Source organism: Rana temporaria, chromosome 1 (assembly GCF_905171775.1).
Source record: "Rana temporaria chromosome 1, aRanTem1.1, whole genome shotgun sequence".
Classification (NCBI taxonomy): Eukaryota; Metazoa; Chordata; class Amphibia; order Anura; family Ranidae; genus Rana; species Rana temporaria.
Window position 1 is genome coordinate 413,121,801 of NC_053489.1, and position 18,939 is coordinate 413,140,739.

An 18,939-nucleotide genomic window follows, 5' to 3' on the forward strand; every position below is an offset into this window, starting at 1 on the left:
CTTGATGTGACCTTGAGTGTCAGCCAAAAGCATCATTATTATCCTATTACAGTTTCCCTCTCATCAAGTCCTCCTGTTTATACTGCTGATCCAGGCTGCTAAAGCTTTTACAAGGGTTAAATGTTTATTATTGGCTTTTATATATTTCGCACCATTCTGCATTTTTCCAGATCCTCAGTAGTGACATTTCTAAGCAAAATGTAGTGCAAGAGTTAAGCCATGTACACACGATCGGATATCTGATGGAATCCGATACGATGGATTTTTTCATCAGATATCCGATGTAGCTGACTTTGATCAGTCTTGCCTACACACCATTCGTCAAAAATCCGATGACGTCACAAAAACACAATGATGTGCTGAGAAAAATTAAGTTCAATGCTTCCGAGCATGCGTCGACTTGATTCTGAGCATGGACTTCCACACAGACGATCGTTTTTTTTTTCTATCGGTTTTTTATCCATAGGAAAAATTTAAAACATGTTATATTTTTTTTAACCGATGGAAAACAAACCGATGGGGCACACACACGATCGGTTTGACTGATAAAAACAGTCCATCGGTCTGTTTTCATCGGAGAAACCGATCATGTGTACAGGGCTTTACTGTGATTTATGACATAAAGGGACATACTTATTTTGCAACACATTTGACATTCACTGCAAGTGAATCTTACAGCTACATTTTTTAAATTAGTAGTGATTGATAATAGTGATTGACCATCAGTGAATATTTGGTGAAAGTTACATTCGTTGATTTATAAATATATTCTAAAGTGTATATTTAGCCAAACTATTTTTTAGCATAGGAAACAGTTTACCAGTTTGAACCACCATCAGGTTTTTATTGCCGTTAGTGTCCCTTGAGAGATTCACCATCTCTGTTTGTCGAGGTTAGCACTGTTATGCGACAGGAAGTGAAGGGAAATCCTAAGGGCCAGTTCACATGAAGGGTGGCATGGCAATGGAAAACCAGAGGCATGCTACCGTTTTTTAATAATGATAATTCAGAAAGGCTAAATAAAAAATGAAAAGGTATTTTATATCTATTGTTGTAGATAGGAAACACAGAGCATGCAAGGTAGACATATTACTATAAGGATCTAAATCATGGTTTGCAATGTATTGGTTTACAATATATACATATACAATATCATAATTAAAGTGTTCTAAAATTATGTTTTACCTGTTAGATGAATTAACAAGCGACTTCAAGCTACTTGGGTTACGGATCAACTTGTCCAACATGCTGACAATCTCTTCAAACTTGGGCCTGCTGTTCCGTTCCTTCTGCCAGCAATCCAGCATGAGCTGATAAAGAGCAGCCGGGCAATCCATGGGACTTGGCAACCGATAACCTTCCTCAACAGCTTTAATTACCTAATGGAGACATTTTTTTTGGGGGGTTAAAAACATACAGATAACATGTGCCAAGCTAGAAATGAGTATTCAGAGATAGTGTGTTGATTTTGTTAAAGTGTTATACAGTATATTTACACAATTGTCTCAACATGTTTGACCCTTACTACTGCATTGATACAGATTAATCTCGAGCCATTTCGTGGCTTTACATTATTAATACGTTAGTTAAATAAACATACATATAATGTTCCTTCTTTAAAAAAATAAACAAGTATGGTATGGTTATAAACAATTGCAGATTGGTTGTTATACACTGTTGCATCTCATTCTATTTACCTGTCACTGGCCCAGATTCAAGAAGCACTTGCGCCCGCGCAACCATAGTTGCGCGGCGCAAGTGCTTACTTGCTCCGGTGTAACGAGTGCTCCTGATTCAGGAACCTCGTTACACCGAATGCAGCCTAGGATGTGACAAACATAAGCCTCCTTATGCCTTCACATCCCAGGCTGCATTCTTGCGTTGGCCGCTAGGGGGCGCGGCCTTTGTGATCGGCGTGTAGTATGCAAATTGCATACTACCACCGATTCACAAAAGTTGCGCGGGCCCTGCGTACGCAAGGTACGGAGTTTCCGTACGGCGCCTTTAGCATAAGGCTGCTCCTGCTAATAGCATGCGCAGCCAATGCTAAAGTATAGCTGCGCCTCCCGCCCGTGAAATTCAAATTTCACGTCGTTTACGTAAGTGAACCGTGAATGGCGCTGGACGCCATTCACGTTCACTTAGAAGCAAATGACGTCCTTGCGACGTCATTTGCCGCAATGCCCGTCGGGAAAGTTTCCCGACGGAGCATGCGCTGTTCGCTCGGCGCGGGAGCGCGCCTAATTTAAATGATTTCCGCCCCCGGCGGGATCATTTACATTAGGCAGCCTTGCGCCCGGCTGTTTAGCATATTGCCCGCGCAATTTACGGAGCAACTGCTCCGTGAATCGCGGGCAAAGCGCAATATTTGCATGGGCGCAAAGAAAAAAATTTGCTCTTTGCCCACGCAAATATTGCGCGATTCTACCTGAATCTGGGCCACTATTTTTATTGATTTGAACTTATTGTAGCTCAAAGGGCATTCCACAAAAAACTAATATTTCAGTTTTTAGTAAACTCTGCAGGGTTAAACCACCGCGTACACACGATAATTTTTCGGCTTGTTAAAAACAAAGGCCCAGATTCAGGTAGAATGGAGCAATATTTGCGTGGGCAAAGAGCAAAGATTTTTCTCTGCGCCCACGCAAATATTTCCATTTGCCCAGCGATTCACAGAGCAGTAGCTCCGTAAATTGCGCGGGCGCTATGCTAATTAGCCCTGCGTAAGGGCGCCTAATGTAAATGATCCCGCCGGGGGCGGGAATCATTTAAATTAGGCGCGCTCCCGCACCGAGCTAACAGCGCATGCTCCGTCGGGAAACTTTCCCGACGTGCATTGCGGCAAATGACGTCGCAAGGACGTCATTTGCTTCTAAGTGAACGTGAATGGCGTCCAGCGCCATTCACGGTTCACTTACGTAAACGACGTGAAATTTAAATTTCACGGGCGGGAGGCGCAGCTAAACTTTAGCATTGGCTGCGCCTGCTATTAGCAGGAGCAGCCTTATGCTAAAGGCGCCGTACGGAAACTCCATACCTTGCGTACGCAGGGCCCGCGCAACTTTTGTGAATCGGTGGTAGTATGCAATTTGCATACTACACGCCGATCACAAAGGCCACGCCCCCTAGCGGCCAACGCAAGAATGCAGCCTGGGATGTGAAGGCATAAGGAGGCTTATGTTTGTCACATCCTAGGCTGCATTCGGTGTAACGAGGTTCCTGAATCAGGAGCACTCGTTACACCGGAGCAAGTAAGCACTTGCGCCACGCAACTATGGTTGTGCGGGCGCAAGTGCTTCTTGAATCTGGGCCAAAGTTTTTCAGCCTCTAGAAAAAACAACGGTTTTTCCAACTTCATCATTAAAACGGCGTTGCCCACACACGATCGTTAGCAAAGCGCGGTGACGTACAACACGTACGATGGTACTATAAAGGGGAAGTTCCATTCGAATGGCGCCACCCTTCGGGCTGCTTTAGCTGATTCCGTGTTAGTAAAAGACGATTTGCGCTTTTCTGTCTGTTACAGCATGATGAATGTGCTTACTCCATTACGAACGGTAGTTTTACCAGAATGAGCGCTCCTGTCTCATAACTTGCTTTTGAGCATGCGCAGGTTTTTCACGTCGTTTAAGCCCACACACGATCATTTTTTACAACCCGAAAAACGACATTGTTTAAAACGTCGTTAGAAAATGCAGCATGTTCGATTTTTTTTTTGTCATTTTTCAGAACCCGAAAAATTATGTGACGCTCACACGATCATTTTAAATGACATTATTTAAAAGCGTTGTTTTTTACATGGCGAAAAATGATCGTGTGTATGCGGCATGACAGTTTTGTTTGTTTCTTGTGGAGACTTTTCTTGAGTTCCTCACTATTCCATTTCTAATTCTGTATACAGTATACTATATGTAGTGCCTACGTACTTTATAGTACTGGTGCTAGTTAAATTTAAGGGTAGATCAGAGTGTAGTTAAACTCTGATCCAGATTGTTAAATGCAAAACAGGGTCTCTGTCTCAGCTTGGCTGTGCTGTGGGCTTATTCTGTTGTACTGGGGTGTTCTTCCAGCCCCGGTGCTGCAGGTGGCAGCAGTGGAGTCAGGGTTTGAGTGCTCTTGCTCAGCAGCCAATCAGGGGGTTTGCCCTCGCTGTGCATGCTGGGGAGGGGTATTTATGAGGCAGGCGCCATTTGGTCTGGGCCTTCTTCATTCAGTGTGGCACCCACCTTTAGGGTGTCTACACCACAGCCCCCCCGGTGCTATCGCCTATCTGGCCGGGGCGTGCGTCAGTCTAAGGGGCGCAATTGAGAGGCTGGTGGTCCAAAAGGGCCTGGACAAACCACCGGGGATCGAGGTAGTCGGACACTGAGGGATTAACCACCTGTCAGTCGGTACCTGGGAAACAAGTTGAACGAGATCCAGGCGTAACTCATCTAAGGAGGGATATCTCCAAGAATCCAATCCAGAGAGGACCTGTGGCAGAGGTATCTTTCTGAGGCTCACCAAGGGGAGTCTGTGGCAAAGGCTCTTTCTCAAGTTCAAGTTCACTAAGGAGGGTCTGTGGTAGAGACTTTATCCTACAATTGTCCGAGTGATACTCCGGCTGCCAGGTCAGTGAGAGAGGCCTGTCTGGGTATGCTAAGCCCACTCCGGCGGGAGTGGCGCATACAAGGGTTATGTTTGGGAGCAGGACTGTTTCCTATTATCACGCTTGAATCTGCTATTCTCCATTCTTCTTTGCTCACCACAAGTTTACTGTTTTTACCCGGCTGTGTAATAAAGAGCACTGCAAAGAGCACCTGTCGTGGACATTCCTTTACTTCTACTATATGCTATATGAAACATTCACCCCTAGAAATTTCAGAGGAGCCATGAGGTAATATGCCGCCCAAAAATCCAGCAGCTCCTCCAGGGGTAGTGATACATATATATGCATAATGAGGTGCTTGAACATGCAAATGTGGGTTGGAACACCCAAAATATCCAAGTGGACAAGAAAAGAATCAGAAATTATACCATGGAGAGCTTGCTTTTGGGAGTACTCAAGACTTATATGAATCCTGATGCTGACTCAAGACTGAATTTGCTACTAAGTTATCACTTTTGGTTGGATTGTCCCCTTAAAGCACGGGTCTCATACTGGCGGCCCTCCAGCTGTTGCAAAACTATGAATTCCATGAGGCATTGCAAGGCTGAGAGCTACAAGCATGACTCCCACAGGCACAGGCAAGATGGGACTTGTAGTTTCGCAACAGCTGGAGGGCCGCCAGTTTGAAACCCCTGCCTTAAAGGCTTCAAAGATATCGGTAATTTAACCAGTTGCCTACTGGCCAATTTTACCCCCTTCCTGCCCAGGCCAATTTACAGCTTTCAGCACTGTCACACTTTGAATGACAATTGCGCGGTCATGCATCACATTACCCAAACTAAATTAGAGATTGTTTGGTGGTATGTAATCATCACATCAGCTTCCCTTCAGCAGACAGGGAGACAGGACAAAAGGATTTCAGCTGGAAAAAACACAATTACATGCGATCCACAGCCCATCATTTAGCCTGTAGTTATTGGCCATCCCGGGACGCGACTATCAAGAGGGACCTGTATTTTCCCTGAACTAGAGTCCATTCGGATAACCATCCATACAGACACGATTGGAAAGTGTGTTTGGATCTATATGCTGTTACCTTACAGCAGTAAGGTAAGGGGACATCCTCACTCACCTTAAAGGGATCACTGGATATCCATCCTTTTTTCACATTAGACGTTGGGATCTACACCAGCACCTTCCAATTTTGGACTTTTTGAATATTATTCAGATTTCGTTCCTATTATTAAGTTTTGCTGTATGGACCTTTTAGCTTAGCTTATCACAAGCTTATCACTGAGCTTATCACAGCCACTTGGGTGTTGTGTTACACACATTGTATATCTTTATTTGCATTTTTTCATCTCTTATTTTATTGTTTATTTCATTATACCAAGAAGAATTCAGGATATTAGCACTCATGCATAGATTTGCGATACTTTTGTCAGTCAGTTCACTGATCATTTTTTGATGCCATTTTGTTTGTACTGTTCCCAACCACAGACAGACCACCCTGCACTTCCTTTACACCTTTCCCATTCCCCACTTACAGCGCAGCACTATCTTCTTTTTGCTATTACCCATGGTCTGACACACCTTTCAGTGCCGCAGCTGTACACCCTCTTTCCCCCCCCCACCCCCTTGGTAGCGCGGTAATACCCACTCCTTCACATGTAATCATCACAGGTTTTTTTTTCCAAACAAACATTTAAAAGAAAAAAAAACATTTTTCATAGTTTGTTAAAAAAAAAATTGCAAACAGGTAATTTTTCTCTTTCACTGATTGGATATAAACTCATTGGCTTATATGCAGAAGTGAGCCTGATTTTGCGCTTTCCAGCTATATAAACCCCAATGTGTACCTAAAAGTGGGGTATGCCTGTAGTAGTGTTTCAGCTCACAAGGACATTGTTTTTTTTTAGCAAGATCAGCAAGTATTCTCTGCGCTTACTAAATAGCTTGAAAAAATAATATGAAAGCACCCACCACACTAATGGACTGGTAAGCTTCAATACATAACATTTTTGTATTTGTGGTTAATCACACTTTAACCCCCCTAGAAGTAAATTCACAAAGGTTATCTCACACACCTTTACTCCTTAACCACTTCCTTACTGGGCACTTAAACCCCTTCCTGACCAGAGGACTTTTTGCGATTCGGCACTGCGTCGCTTTAACTGACAATTGCGCGGTCGTGCGACGTGGCTCCCAAACAAAATTAACGTCCTTTTTTCCCCACAAATAGAGCTTTCTTTTGGTGGTATTTGATCACCTCTGCGGTTTTTATTTTTTGCGCTATAAACAAAAATAGAGCGACAATTTTGAAAAAAAAAAAATATTTTTACTTGTTGCTATAATAAATAGCTCAATTTTTTTTTTTACATTTTTTTTTATCCTCAGTCTAGGCCGATACGTATTCTACATATTTTTAGTAAAAAAAAAAAAAAAAAAATCGCAATAAGCGACTGGTTTGCGCAAAAGTTATAGCGCCTACAAAATAAGGGACAGAATTATTTTTTTTTTTTTTTTTACTAGAAATGGCGGCGATCTGCGATTTTTATTGGGACTGCGACGTTATGGCGGACACATCGAACACTTTTGACACATTTTTGGCGCCATTCACATTTATACTGCAATCAGTGCTATAAATATGCACTAATTACTGTATAAATTTTTTTTTTTACTAGAAATGGCGGCGATCTGCGATTTTTATTGGGACTGCAACGTTATGGCGGACACATCGGACACTTTTGACACATTTTTGGCGCCATTCACATTTATACTGCAATCAGTGCTATAAATATGCACTAATTACTGTATAAAAATTTTTTTTTACTAGAAATGGCGGCGATCTGCGATTTTTATTGGGACTGCAACGTTATGGCGGACACATCGGACACTTTTGACACATTTTTGGCGCCATTCACATTTATACTGCAATCAGTGCTATAAATATGCACTAATTACTGTATAAATGTGACTGGCAGGGAAGGGGTTAATACTAGGGGGTGAGGAAGGGGTTAAATGTGTACCCTAATTAGTGTTCTAACTGTGGGGGAAGGGGGGTGACTGGGGGGGGTGACCGATCTGTGTCTCTATGTACAAGAGACACAGATCCGTCTCCTCTCTCCCCTGACAGCACCGCTGTCAGGGGAGAGAGGAGATCATCTCTCATTGGCCGCACAGATCGCCTAGGAAACGGCCGCTCCGATTGGCCGTTCAAGGCGATCTGTGACTGGCTGTGTCCAAGGGACACGGCCAGCACAGCAGTTCCCCGCTGCGCGCTCGGGAGCGCACGCGGGGAACGTGCAAAGGGGCGGCCGTAAAAAGACGGCCTGTTAGAGATTGGGAGCCGCGCTGAGGCCGTACAAAGTCGTACGGCCGTCAGCAAGTGGTTAAAAATGCTAATTTCTGAACAAGGATAATAGTTAGAGGAGGTGTCGAGGAGAGCCGAAAAAAAGTCACTCTAGGTCAAAATATTTTTTTTTACTCAAGAGCCAAGATTATCAATTTATGAGATTTATTAATTATCCATTTTAAATTTAAATGTTATGTTTATGTGTGTACAATGTAAAATAAGGAATGCCGTTAAAATAACTGACCAGTTTGTATCCTTTCAACCATAGATCATGAGTAAAATAGGGGGATATGCTTTCTTCAGCATACCGAAAACAGTAAGGCTTGTAACAAGCAATACAGCTGCTAAATTGTATGTTGTACAGTTGCCAAACATCATGAACAGCTATTTTAGTTCACTCAACAGAGAATGTAGGGAAAAAAAGCATTATCACTGTGGTCTCTGGAAATTACGCTTTGCACAGTTTTCCCAGTTGATTCAGAAATACACATGCAATCAGTTTCAGCGTCTGATTAGGTGATCAGTTTAATGTACATGATGAAAAATTGTACATTTATTTGTTTCAAAAGCTTTTACAATGGCAGTTTGATTTCCCTGTTGTTAAAACATGCTGGATGTCGTAATATAGAATTTTACTGTTGAAATAGTTTAAAACTGCAAGAATAGACCTGAGTTGACTTGACATGTTGTGGGTGCACATAATATGTGATTGGGGGAAAGAGAATTACGATTTTGAAGTGAGGAAGATTTATCTAAATTCCTGTAAGGTCCACTGGGCAATATGGAAGTGCCTATGAAAGAGGGGCATAGTATGACTTACTTGGGGGAAAAGTGCTGTATTACTGCTTAGTACTATTAAAAATGAGCTCAGTGTTTGGTCTGAATTTACGTTCCCCCTGGCAAGGCAAAACCTCCTCCATGTTAAGGGCACATGGCCTGGTACGGTTCAGAAATTGGGGGGCACATCCAGCCAGGCTACATGCTCAGAGTAAGGGTTTGGTACGGTTTTAGGGAGACATCATGCATTTTATTTCCCATGAGTCCCCCTCCTAAAATCTGTACCAGACCTTATGTCACAGTCTGGAGTCAGGCTCAGAGGCCAGTAGCTATAGCAGTAGAGCAGATAATCAAACAGGTGACCCTGGCTGATGACATGGGTTCACCTGAGGTGCGGGGTCTAAGCACTAACCGGTTATTCACCAGAGCTCCTGATGGTGGAGATGGGCTTTGCTGCATGTTAGTGCCAGGTCGCGGTCCTCAGGATAGCCCCACCAGGAGGTGAGCAAGCCAGTGTCGAGAAGCAGATATAACAGGTAGGGATCAAGCAGAAGCGTAGTCGGGGAACGAGCCAAAGTCGGTAACAAATAGTTGCAGGTTGGGATTCAGCAGAAGCGTAGTCGGGGATGAGCTAAATGTCGGTAGCGAATGGTAGCAAAGATACGGTCAGCAGCAAGAGAGACAGGAGCAAGATATTGGCTGGTGAAGTCACAATATTCTGGCAACCAGGAAGTGCAGGGACATGGCTTAAATCAGGAAGTCCATGGGAGGAGTAAAGGGTTCAAGGTTCAAGGCAAACAAGATTCAAGACAAGATCATTCAAGGAATTGTCTAAAGAACTACCCAAGGAACTGTCCAAGGAGCTGTCCAAGGAGCAGTCCAGCATTCCAGGTGGCTCAGCAAGCAGAGTCACCACCAGACTCACCAGAGGTCCCAGGTTCAAGCCCAGGTCTTAAAACCTCAAAGGGTTTCCTGGGGGACCACAAGCATTTTTTGGGTGAGGAACCCATTCAAATTCACAGCAGAGTCAAAGGGTTTAGGTTTGCATTTTGGAGGAAACTTGTTTTCATTCTTGATTTAATATGTGCTACAGCAAACATAAATATACCGGTACAGTGGGGATCGAAAGTTTGGGGACCCAGGTAAAAATTTGTATTAATGTGCATAACGAAGCCAAGGAAAGATGGAAAAATCTCCAAAAGGCATCACATTACAGATTAGACATTCTTATAATATGTCAAAAAAAGGTTAGATTTTATTTCCATCATTTACACTTTCAAAATTACAGAAAACAAAAAAATGGCGTCTTCAAAAGTTTGGGCACCCTGCAGAGTTAATATCTTGTACTGCCCCCTTTGGCACGTATCACAGCTTGTAAACGCTTTTTGTAGCCAGCCAAGAGTCTTTCAATTCTTGTTTGAGGTATCTTTGCCCATTCTTCCTTACAAAAGTCTTCCAGTTCTTTGAGATTTCTGGGCTGTCTGTCACGCACTGCTCTTTTAAGGTCTACCAATAGATTTTCAATTATGTTGAGGTCAGGAGATTGTGAAGGCCATAGGAAAACCTTCAGTTCATGCCTCTTGATGTAATCCCCCGTGGATTTTGAGGTGTGTTTAGGATCATTATCCATTTGTATCCATTTGTAGAAGCCATCCTCTCTTTAACTTCAGCTTTTTCACAGATGGCATCAAGTTACCATCCAAAATTTGCTGAAATCTTATTGAATACATTCATCCTTCTACTCGTGAAATGTTCCCTGTGCCACTGGCTGCAATGCAACCCCAAAGCATGATTGATCCACCCCCATGCTTAACAGTTGGACAGAGGTTCTTTTCATTAAATTATGTGCCCTTTCTTCTCCAAACGTAGCTTTGCTCTTTCCAGCCAAAAGGTTCTATTTTAACCTCATCGGTCCACAGAACTTGTTTCCAAAATGCATCAGGCTTGTCTATATGTTCATTTGCTAAGTTCAAAAGCTGATTTTTGTGGTGAGGACGTAGAAGAGGTTTTCTTCTGATGACTCTTCCATGAAGACCATATTTGTACAAGTATCTCTTTATAGTGGAATAGTGTACCACAACTCCAGTGTCTGCCAGATCTTTCTGGAGGGATCGTGCAGTCAAACGTGGGTTTTGAATTGCTTTTTTCACAATCCTGCGAGCTATTCTGTCTGATATTTTTCTTGGTCTTCCAGATCTTGCTTTAACTTCCACTGTTCCTGATGACTGCCATTTCTTAATTACATTCCGAACAGAGGATATTGACATCTGAAAAAGCTTTGCTATCTTCTTATAGCCTTCTCCAGCTTTGTGAGCGTCAACTATTTTCAGTTTCAGTTTTCTAGACAACTGCTAGAAGAACCCATGGTGCTGATTGTTGGGGCAAGGTCAAATGAGTCTGGGCATTTAAAACCTTTGAGATTGAAATCACCTGGTCTTCCCAGACGATGATTGAGAACAATCCATGACACTGGCAGGTCTCAGCTTTGCAAAGGGGGCAGTGCATGCTAAGAAATCAGCAGGGTACCCAAACTTTTGCAGACACCATTTTTTTGTTTTCTGTCATTTTGAAAGTGTAAATGATGGAAATAAAATCTAACTTTTTTTGACATATTATAAGAATGTCTAATCTGTAATTTGATGCCTTTTGGAGATTTTTCCATCTTTCCTTGGCTTCGTTATGCACATTAATACAAGTTTTTACCTGGGGTGCCCAAACTTTCGATCCCACTGTATATACTATTTAAATTGCCAACAAATAATTTTCATAGTTATAATTTCCAGCTTTTTTTTTTTTTTTAAACTGAGCATAGACCCCTCAATATTTTCTCTAAAATACATGAAAGATTATTGGGAGGGTATGTTTCTGTACATTAAAGAGATTTGCCACATTTACAGCCAGGATTAGAACACCCCAGGCATGTTATTTAAAGAAATAGGACATTTTTAACATTCAACTATTAGCATAGAAAAGAATCACTACTCCTGGCTAAATAGATTAAAAAAAAAAAGTTGTATGTTCCCCAAGAAAATGCCCTCCCACTTATTTTTTAACACCACCTTGCCTATTATCCCAGAAAATGTATTTTTATTTTGACAGTTTGACTCATCACTTATCACTATGCAGATCAGGCTACACTTGTTTAAGCCTAGAGAAATGGTAAAGGTTAAAAAGTGGAACTTTAGGCAAATTGCTAAATATACAGTTTAATTATGTGTTTACCTGCCAATGTATTTGTATAATGGTATATGCAATAAACTAATGTCTCATAGGTTACTATGTTAAAATCATATCTATGTGTTTCATTGATAGATATCCAGTTTTGGCATCCATATGTATTAATGTATTAATGCATCACATGTTAATGCTAGCTTTAGTGAGCAGGGGCGACCCGTCCATTAAGGGTGCACGGGTGCTGCCCCCCGTCCATCACCACCTTCCCTATCCATGCGCCTGGCCCCTTCCATGACACCGGCGCATTGGATTCCAATGCAGGGGGGCTGTTTTTTTGAAGCACAGTAAAGAGCCAGAGGCTCTAATAAGCTTCAATATAGGGTGGGCTCAGGTCACAGAGAGTGCAGTGTCTTACAAAAGCGAATGAATATTTGCTGTTGTAACACTGATCCTCCTCCTGGCCAATCAGGAAACAGGCTTTGACACTGGTCACCCAATTGGCTGAAAGGACAGGTTATCCTATTGGATGCCTAGGAGGAGGAGGGGAGAAGCTGGAAGCTGCCATGGAGGAGAGAACTTGGAGCTGAGCCGCTGCACCATGCTACCTGCCACCCACCACAATGGGGTAAGTGCCCGACTGGCCGGGGAGGGGGGGTGGGTGCTGCTCGGGGGGGCTTGGGTGGTTGTTTGCCACCCCCAAAAAAAACACCAGCCGCCACTGTTAGTAAATGAAACACTATGTATTTCTTAGACTAACTTTCCAGTTCTAAAATAGTTAATCTGTCCACGTCTAAGAAAGATAATCTGTGTATACAGTGCCAGGACAAGGTCGTCTTGAACCCGGGGCAAACATGCCAAACTGTGCCCCCCCCAAGATGTATGAGCATTATGTGTGAGCAAAAATCCCCCCACAAAAACACTGAACATTAATCTGCATGCTTACCCCTAAGCATAATCCCCCGCCTCCCAGTATAAATCTGCCTCCCCTGCTGAAATCCACCCCATCAGCACAAGTATTTGCCCCCCCTATTCCCTAAATACCTCACAGCCCAAAAATTTACAAATCCTCTACCTCTAAAATGTTCCCTCCTAGTACACATCTTCTCCCCCCACTTCAAATCCCCGCTTCCAACACAAATTCCCTTCACATCCCCGCTCCCAACACAAATTCCCCCCAAATCCTCCCTCATAACACAAATCTTCTTCCCCCCATCCCCCCTCCCAACAAAAATACCCCTAAATAACCACTTTTATCACTCGCCAAAATGTCCCCTCTTAGAACAATACTTACCCCTCCTCCCCCCCAAATGTCCCCTTCAAACACAAATCTCCTTGTGGTGCCCCCCCCCCACTTCACATGATAACACAGTGCCCAGGGAAGCCGTCTCTCCTGCCCACCCCTTTCCCAGCCCTGTGTGTATATGAGGTTATTTTAGGTAACCATACTCATACTACCATTAATACATACAGACATAACAAAATCTGCAATGTGGATGGGGGCTGCTGGGGATTATCTGAGTGGCACATAATGTATCCAGTGAATCATATTATAGAAAATATTCCAATTAAAGAAAGAGCGATCATCCAATCATAAAAATGATGGACATAAATAAGACTGTATCCCCAAATGGATGATCTCTGCAGCTGTCAGGAATACAAAGGCACCCCACGTCTCTGTCTCCTGGGGCCAGCCACTGTACAATATATGTGGCTATTAGCTCTAAACTGATACACTCTAATGTCTATTTCAAAATAAATGTAATCTCGTTTCTCTATTTGCTGCCTATTGAAATGCTCACTCCAGCTGGTTTTTGAAACCACAAGCTTTTCAAAATTCAAAACATATGACTTGTTTTTTGGCTACTTACATCTTGATTTGTCATCTCCCAGTAGGGTCTTTCACCATATGAGATGACTTCCCACATCACTATTCCATAGCTCCAGACATCACTGGCAGAGGTGAACTTACGGAAAGCAATTGCTTCAGGGGCTGTCCACCGTATGGGTATTTTTCCTCCCTGTAAACATTAGAACATATGGTCAGGTGACAGTGTGAATGCCCTTCTTATTTTGAAAGCAATAATGAAACTGAGTAAATAAGTTGAAACAAGGCTCTAAGCCATAAACACACATATCACTTGATGCTCAGGTGAAGTAACACAGGGAATAAAAAGTTCACATCCAACAACTGGTAATAATTTTGTCTCTGGAGTAAAATAAAACTCATGAATCACATGATGTATTTCAAAACAATGAATTGAACTCCATTTACAGACAGTTCAAGATCAGGGCTGTAATCTTCCTTCCTGAACAGTTATTACGAAGCTACATGAAAGTAATAAACTGTACAATAGTAGAAGAAGGAAGGTATAGTCCTGAATGTCAAGTGTGATACACTGCCTAGATTTAAAGATAAAATCTAAACTATGAAACTCTGTTGCTGATTACAAATGTGCCGTGTGCTAAGTGTGCTGGCTCAGTTCAAGCAGACATAATAAAATGCACATGACATACATTACAGATGTACAAGACTTATCTGTATTTTATTTGTCATATGGAAGGAAATAACTTTAACGTAATAGGCTTTAATAAACTGAGGTAATGAGAAATTTTAAGCACATAGGGAAACCGCCAACATCTCACAGTAACTTTAATACTAAAGATCAGTCTACAGAAAATAGCATGTAACACAGAGGTGGTTACATTTAATAAAACAAAAATAACAAAGTTCAGTTTGAGGTCCTGTATTTCAGAGCCAGACTTAAAATGGAGTTCCAGTCTGGGGAAAAAATAAAATAAAAGTCAGCAGCTTCAAATGCTGTAGCTGCTAACTTTTAATATAAGGACACTTACCTGTCCAGGGATCTCGCGATGTCGGCACCCCAAGCTGATTCGTCCATCGGCTTTGGATGCAGGCGACGACATTGCAAGTAAGGGAAACTGGCAGTGAATTCTTCAGGTGCTGCCCTTTCTGAATGGTCCTGCCATTATCTGGGGGACACACAGGTCCCAGAAGGCAGCGGGGGAAGAAGGAGGGGCCGGACATTGTTATTGACTTTTTGATTCCTGTTATTTCATCTCCCTCATGTTGTTTTGTGGGGGTGCTTATTCGGATTAATAGATGCCATTGTTCCATATTTCACACAATGCAAATCAACTAAAAAGTTTAGTGTACTAGGTTGATTTTTGAGTCTATTTATTTATTTTTTAATAAACCAGTGCTTTAGGCTATATAGTTGACCCACAGAAAAACAACAATGCTTATTTTATTTAAGGTGTCTGACACCAACCAAAAATAAATGTCTGTACCTTTGAATAGACTCTGGAACTTTCCCTACAACAGCAAGTGAGGATCTATGTTGGAAGCATTTCTATCATTTGTTTGAAAAGGTCCAGAATACTGATGCCTACTTCAGTAATAATTGTATGAGAGTCACACTATTTTATGTTTTTGTGTTGGCACAGAAAAAAAAGACCTACTGTAGATGTCTCTGCCAAAATGCCACAAGGCAATTAAGAATTGTAGATATACAGCAAGTGAATGCCTTCTGTAATTAAAAGACCTACAGTACTCCATTATCACAAGATCTATGAAGAAACACATCTATCAATAAATATAAAACAAATATCACCTTGATATGGCCAACAAAAGAAGATCACTGTGTTGAGAGAAACAATTCTCAAAAATTTTGATAATTCTTTCTTAGTGTTATTTTGTTTTTTAATTGGTAAATTTACACTTTTTATTTGGTAAGTCTACCCTTAAAGTATACTTAAAGCCAAACAAATTCTAATCTCAGGAAATGTATCACCTGTGTCCCGTTAGTGAGAACTGCCTTTTATAAATACAACAGTGAGCAAAAATGTTTTTAACCTCATAAATCCCCTTTTGCCACAAAAAATACCCTTTTGCCACCAAAGTAGCCCTGACTATTTGAGACATGGGCTCCATTAGACCTCTGAAGGTATTCTGTGCCATCTGGCAAAATCTGTCAGTAGCAGATCTTTTAATTCCTGTAAATTGTAATGTGGGGCCTCCATGGATTGGACTTGTTTTTTCAGCACATGCCAAGAGGTCACAGCCATCAGGGAATACCAATTTCACGAAGGGGTCTATTTGTTCAGAAACAATGTTTAGGTAGGTGGTACGTGTCAACATAACATCCACATGAAGGGCAGGATGTTATTCCCTACTGCTCTAGTCATACTTGCTTGGCAGCAAATCTGCTGCTATTAAATCAATATTATTTTCATTGTAGGGGACATTCAACCAATTGCATAATACAACAGGCTACTCAGAAAATGCCACCAACAATTTAGCTTCTTCACAAAACTACACAACATTAGAGTTGATATACAAAAGGCATAGATATTGTTCTGTTAGCAATGTGAATGTTCACTTAGTTCAGCTTGCTGAAAAAGGTGAAGCTGCATTCGCTTTACTGATCCAAAAGTGTAAGCAAAAATCTTGTTTTCCTAATTTCCCTTGCTTTTGACTGGGAATTTAAAGTGAACACAGTTTCGCCTTATTCAGATAGTTAAGTGAACACAGTAAACAAACCCCATATTTTATTTAATGAAACAATAGACTGCATATAACCCTTACCCTTGTTGTGTATGCAGCTTCAGGATCATCTTCAAGAACCCTAGAAAGGCCAAAATCTGAAACCTTGCACACCAGATTGCTGTTAATGAGGATGTTTCTTGCTGCCAGGTCTCTGTGCACATAGCCCATGTCTGAAAGGTACTTCATTCCAGATGCAATGCCTCTCAGCATACCCACCAACTGAATCACAGTGAACTGGCCATCATTTTTCTGAAGAAAGAATATTTACAGATTAGACATACTGCTTTTCATGGTGAAAGGGCACAGTAGGAGTCAAACAACATTTTATTTAAAGTAAGCTTGTCATGGATACAGGTGCTGTCTAAGCTTCTTCTGAAAATGCAATTTGCCTGGCTGATACAATGACCCTTTTTCTAGAACACTTTTTGAGTCACTGACATGGGACAAGTATGCAGATTTTTTTTTACATGAAATGTACTCATAATATTTTAAAATAATAATATGCGTGTTTCAGTTCTGAAATTCTCCAGGGAAATGAATGTTAGTCCAACAGAAAATACAGTAAAATAGTTTATTTTAAAAAGCATTGCACATATCAACACTGTCTTATGTATTGCATATCAATATTTTATAGAGGTATAGCACTTTGTAAAAATGTGTACCCCATCTTCACATTCTCCTTATAGTAGCACAGAGGGTGCCACCACTTCACTTTTATCGAAATCAAGATTTTGTTACCCTTAAACGGCTCAATCTATTTGATATTCTGAGGCTCAGACACATTTTATTGGATTTGTTCAGTCTTATTACTGGCTTTCAGAAATAAGCATATGAAGTATGTTGGCCACAAAGATACAGCCAATGAGGTCCTCTTTGGGAATGGGGTGTGAGCACCAAGAAACATTCCTTCTTTATAGTACCTCATTTATTTTTCAATGTCTGCATGACTGCATCTGTGTGGCCACAATATCTTAGTATGCTTATTCATGACATATAATTTTGTAAAAAGATGTTTTGATTACATTTTGTTATAATTTTTTACTGTACATTTTATTATGATTTATGTACACTAATAAACCTTTGTATATCCTTGCTACATCTTTATGAAACATGACTAATTTCTGCATCAGAACTGTAGTTGGCATGCCAACTTTAGTTTTAATTGTATTTAAGTAGTCTGACGTAGACAGTTTTAAACACTGATGGGGGAGCTAACTGTTCCCCACTTCATCTAAAACTAGAAACTTTTTGCTGGAGCTGAGTTTTAAAGAATAATTGTTCGAAAAAACAATGTTTTATAGTTTCTAATGGAAGAACTGCCACTTTCTAAAATTGCAAATTGCAGCTAAGAGTTGCAATTTTTTCTTAAATGGCTAAAAAGAATCTAGAGAAAGAGTCTGCTTTTAATTTAACATGGAAAGCCTTTTTAAGGATTTATATAGTTAGAACTGCTAACACACAGAGCATTCATGGTTTGCCAACCATGTTCACATTTATAAACTCTGATTAGGGGGCAGTGTTTTTAAAATTTGTTTTTTTTTTCCTTTTAAGAAAATCATCAGGGTTTTCAGTGAAGGTTAAGTTAGGACAGTGTCTTGTGCAATAACTCACACAGGCAAAGCTTGGCAGCCATGCACTGGAAATGAGCCCTAGACAATATACAAGCACATGAGCCACCAACATTGCAATCAAATGCTACAAAATTGCCCTAGAAATGGGACAAATGGTGATTTTAGTTGGTTAGAAAAGCATTTTGGTTTGCCATATAATTTCCAGGCTTAATACAGTGCATTATAAAATGACTGATAACATAAAGCCTAATATGCTCACCTGGTTATCTAAAAGTGGGTTAATTTAAAAGAGAAGTATGGGGTTTGAATAACAAACCTACATATTCACCCAGGTGCATGCAGCCTCAGTCTGATGCTGCCACTGTCCCCTGCTGCCTCCATGACTAAGAACCAAGCCAACAAAGACCACTGATGACTCATTTCTTGGTCTTCAGTGAGCTCTGCCCTTCCAGCACTCACTGGAGCACTGGGCTGTGGAGAGGGTGGGTGCGGTAGTGGCTTGCTCAGGCGAGAAGTTGAGCCAGCTGCTGGTCAGGCATCTGGGTGGATGCCAACATTAACATTGGGATCTCTCTGGATGTCTGGACCAGATGAGTATTGTCAGCGGATAGTCAGCGGATAGTGGACTTTAGACAAGGGACTTTTCTTCATATAAAATAAAAGGTTATCTCATTTAAGTATAGCACATAAGCGATTCTACCTTTAGAAAAGTATCCAAAGAGCCATTTTCCATGTATTCTGTGACAATCATCACTGGTTTGCCTGTAGGAAACAAAAACATTTTTTAGCAGATAATATATGGAAAAGTTTCTATAATATAAACCACACATAAATAATAATAATGATATAGTAATGACAATAACATCAATTATAATAGTAACAGTTATTTTAGTGTCTACAATAACCT

General features: G+C 41.2%; 1 protein-coding gene across 3 annotated transcripts in view; it reads right to left on the reverse strand.

The window, feature by feature from the left end:
- The window catches only part of EPHA5 (EPH receptor A5), a 389,544-nt gene that overhangs the window by 4,794 nt on the left and 365,811 nt on the right, over positions 1 to 18,939 (reverse strand). For all 3 annotated transcript variants that reach the window (XM_040324659.1, XM_040324651.1, XM_040324667.1), the window contains exons 11-14: positions 18,733 to 18,794; positions 16,501 to 16,710; positions 13,763 to 13,912; positions 1,186 to 1,379 (exon numbers count right to left, since the gene is read on the reverse strand). In XM_040324659.1, the coding sequence (XP_040180593.1) occupies positions 1,186 to 1,379; positions 13,763 to 13,912; positions 16,501 to 16,710; positions 18,733 to 18,794 (616 nt within the window). The remainder of the gene's footprint in view (positions 1 to 1,185; positions 1,380 to 13,762; positions 13,913 to 16,500; positions 16,711 to 18,732; positions 18,795 to 18,939) is intronic.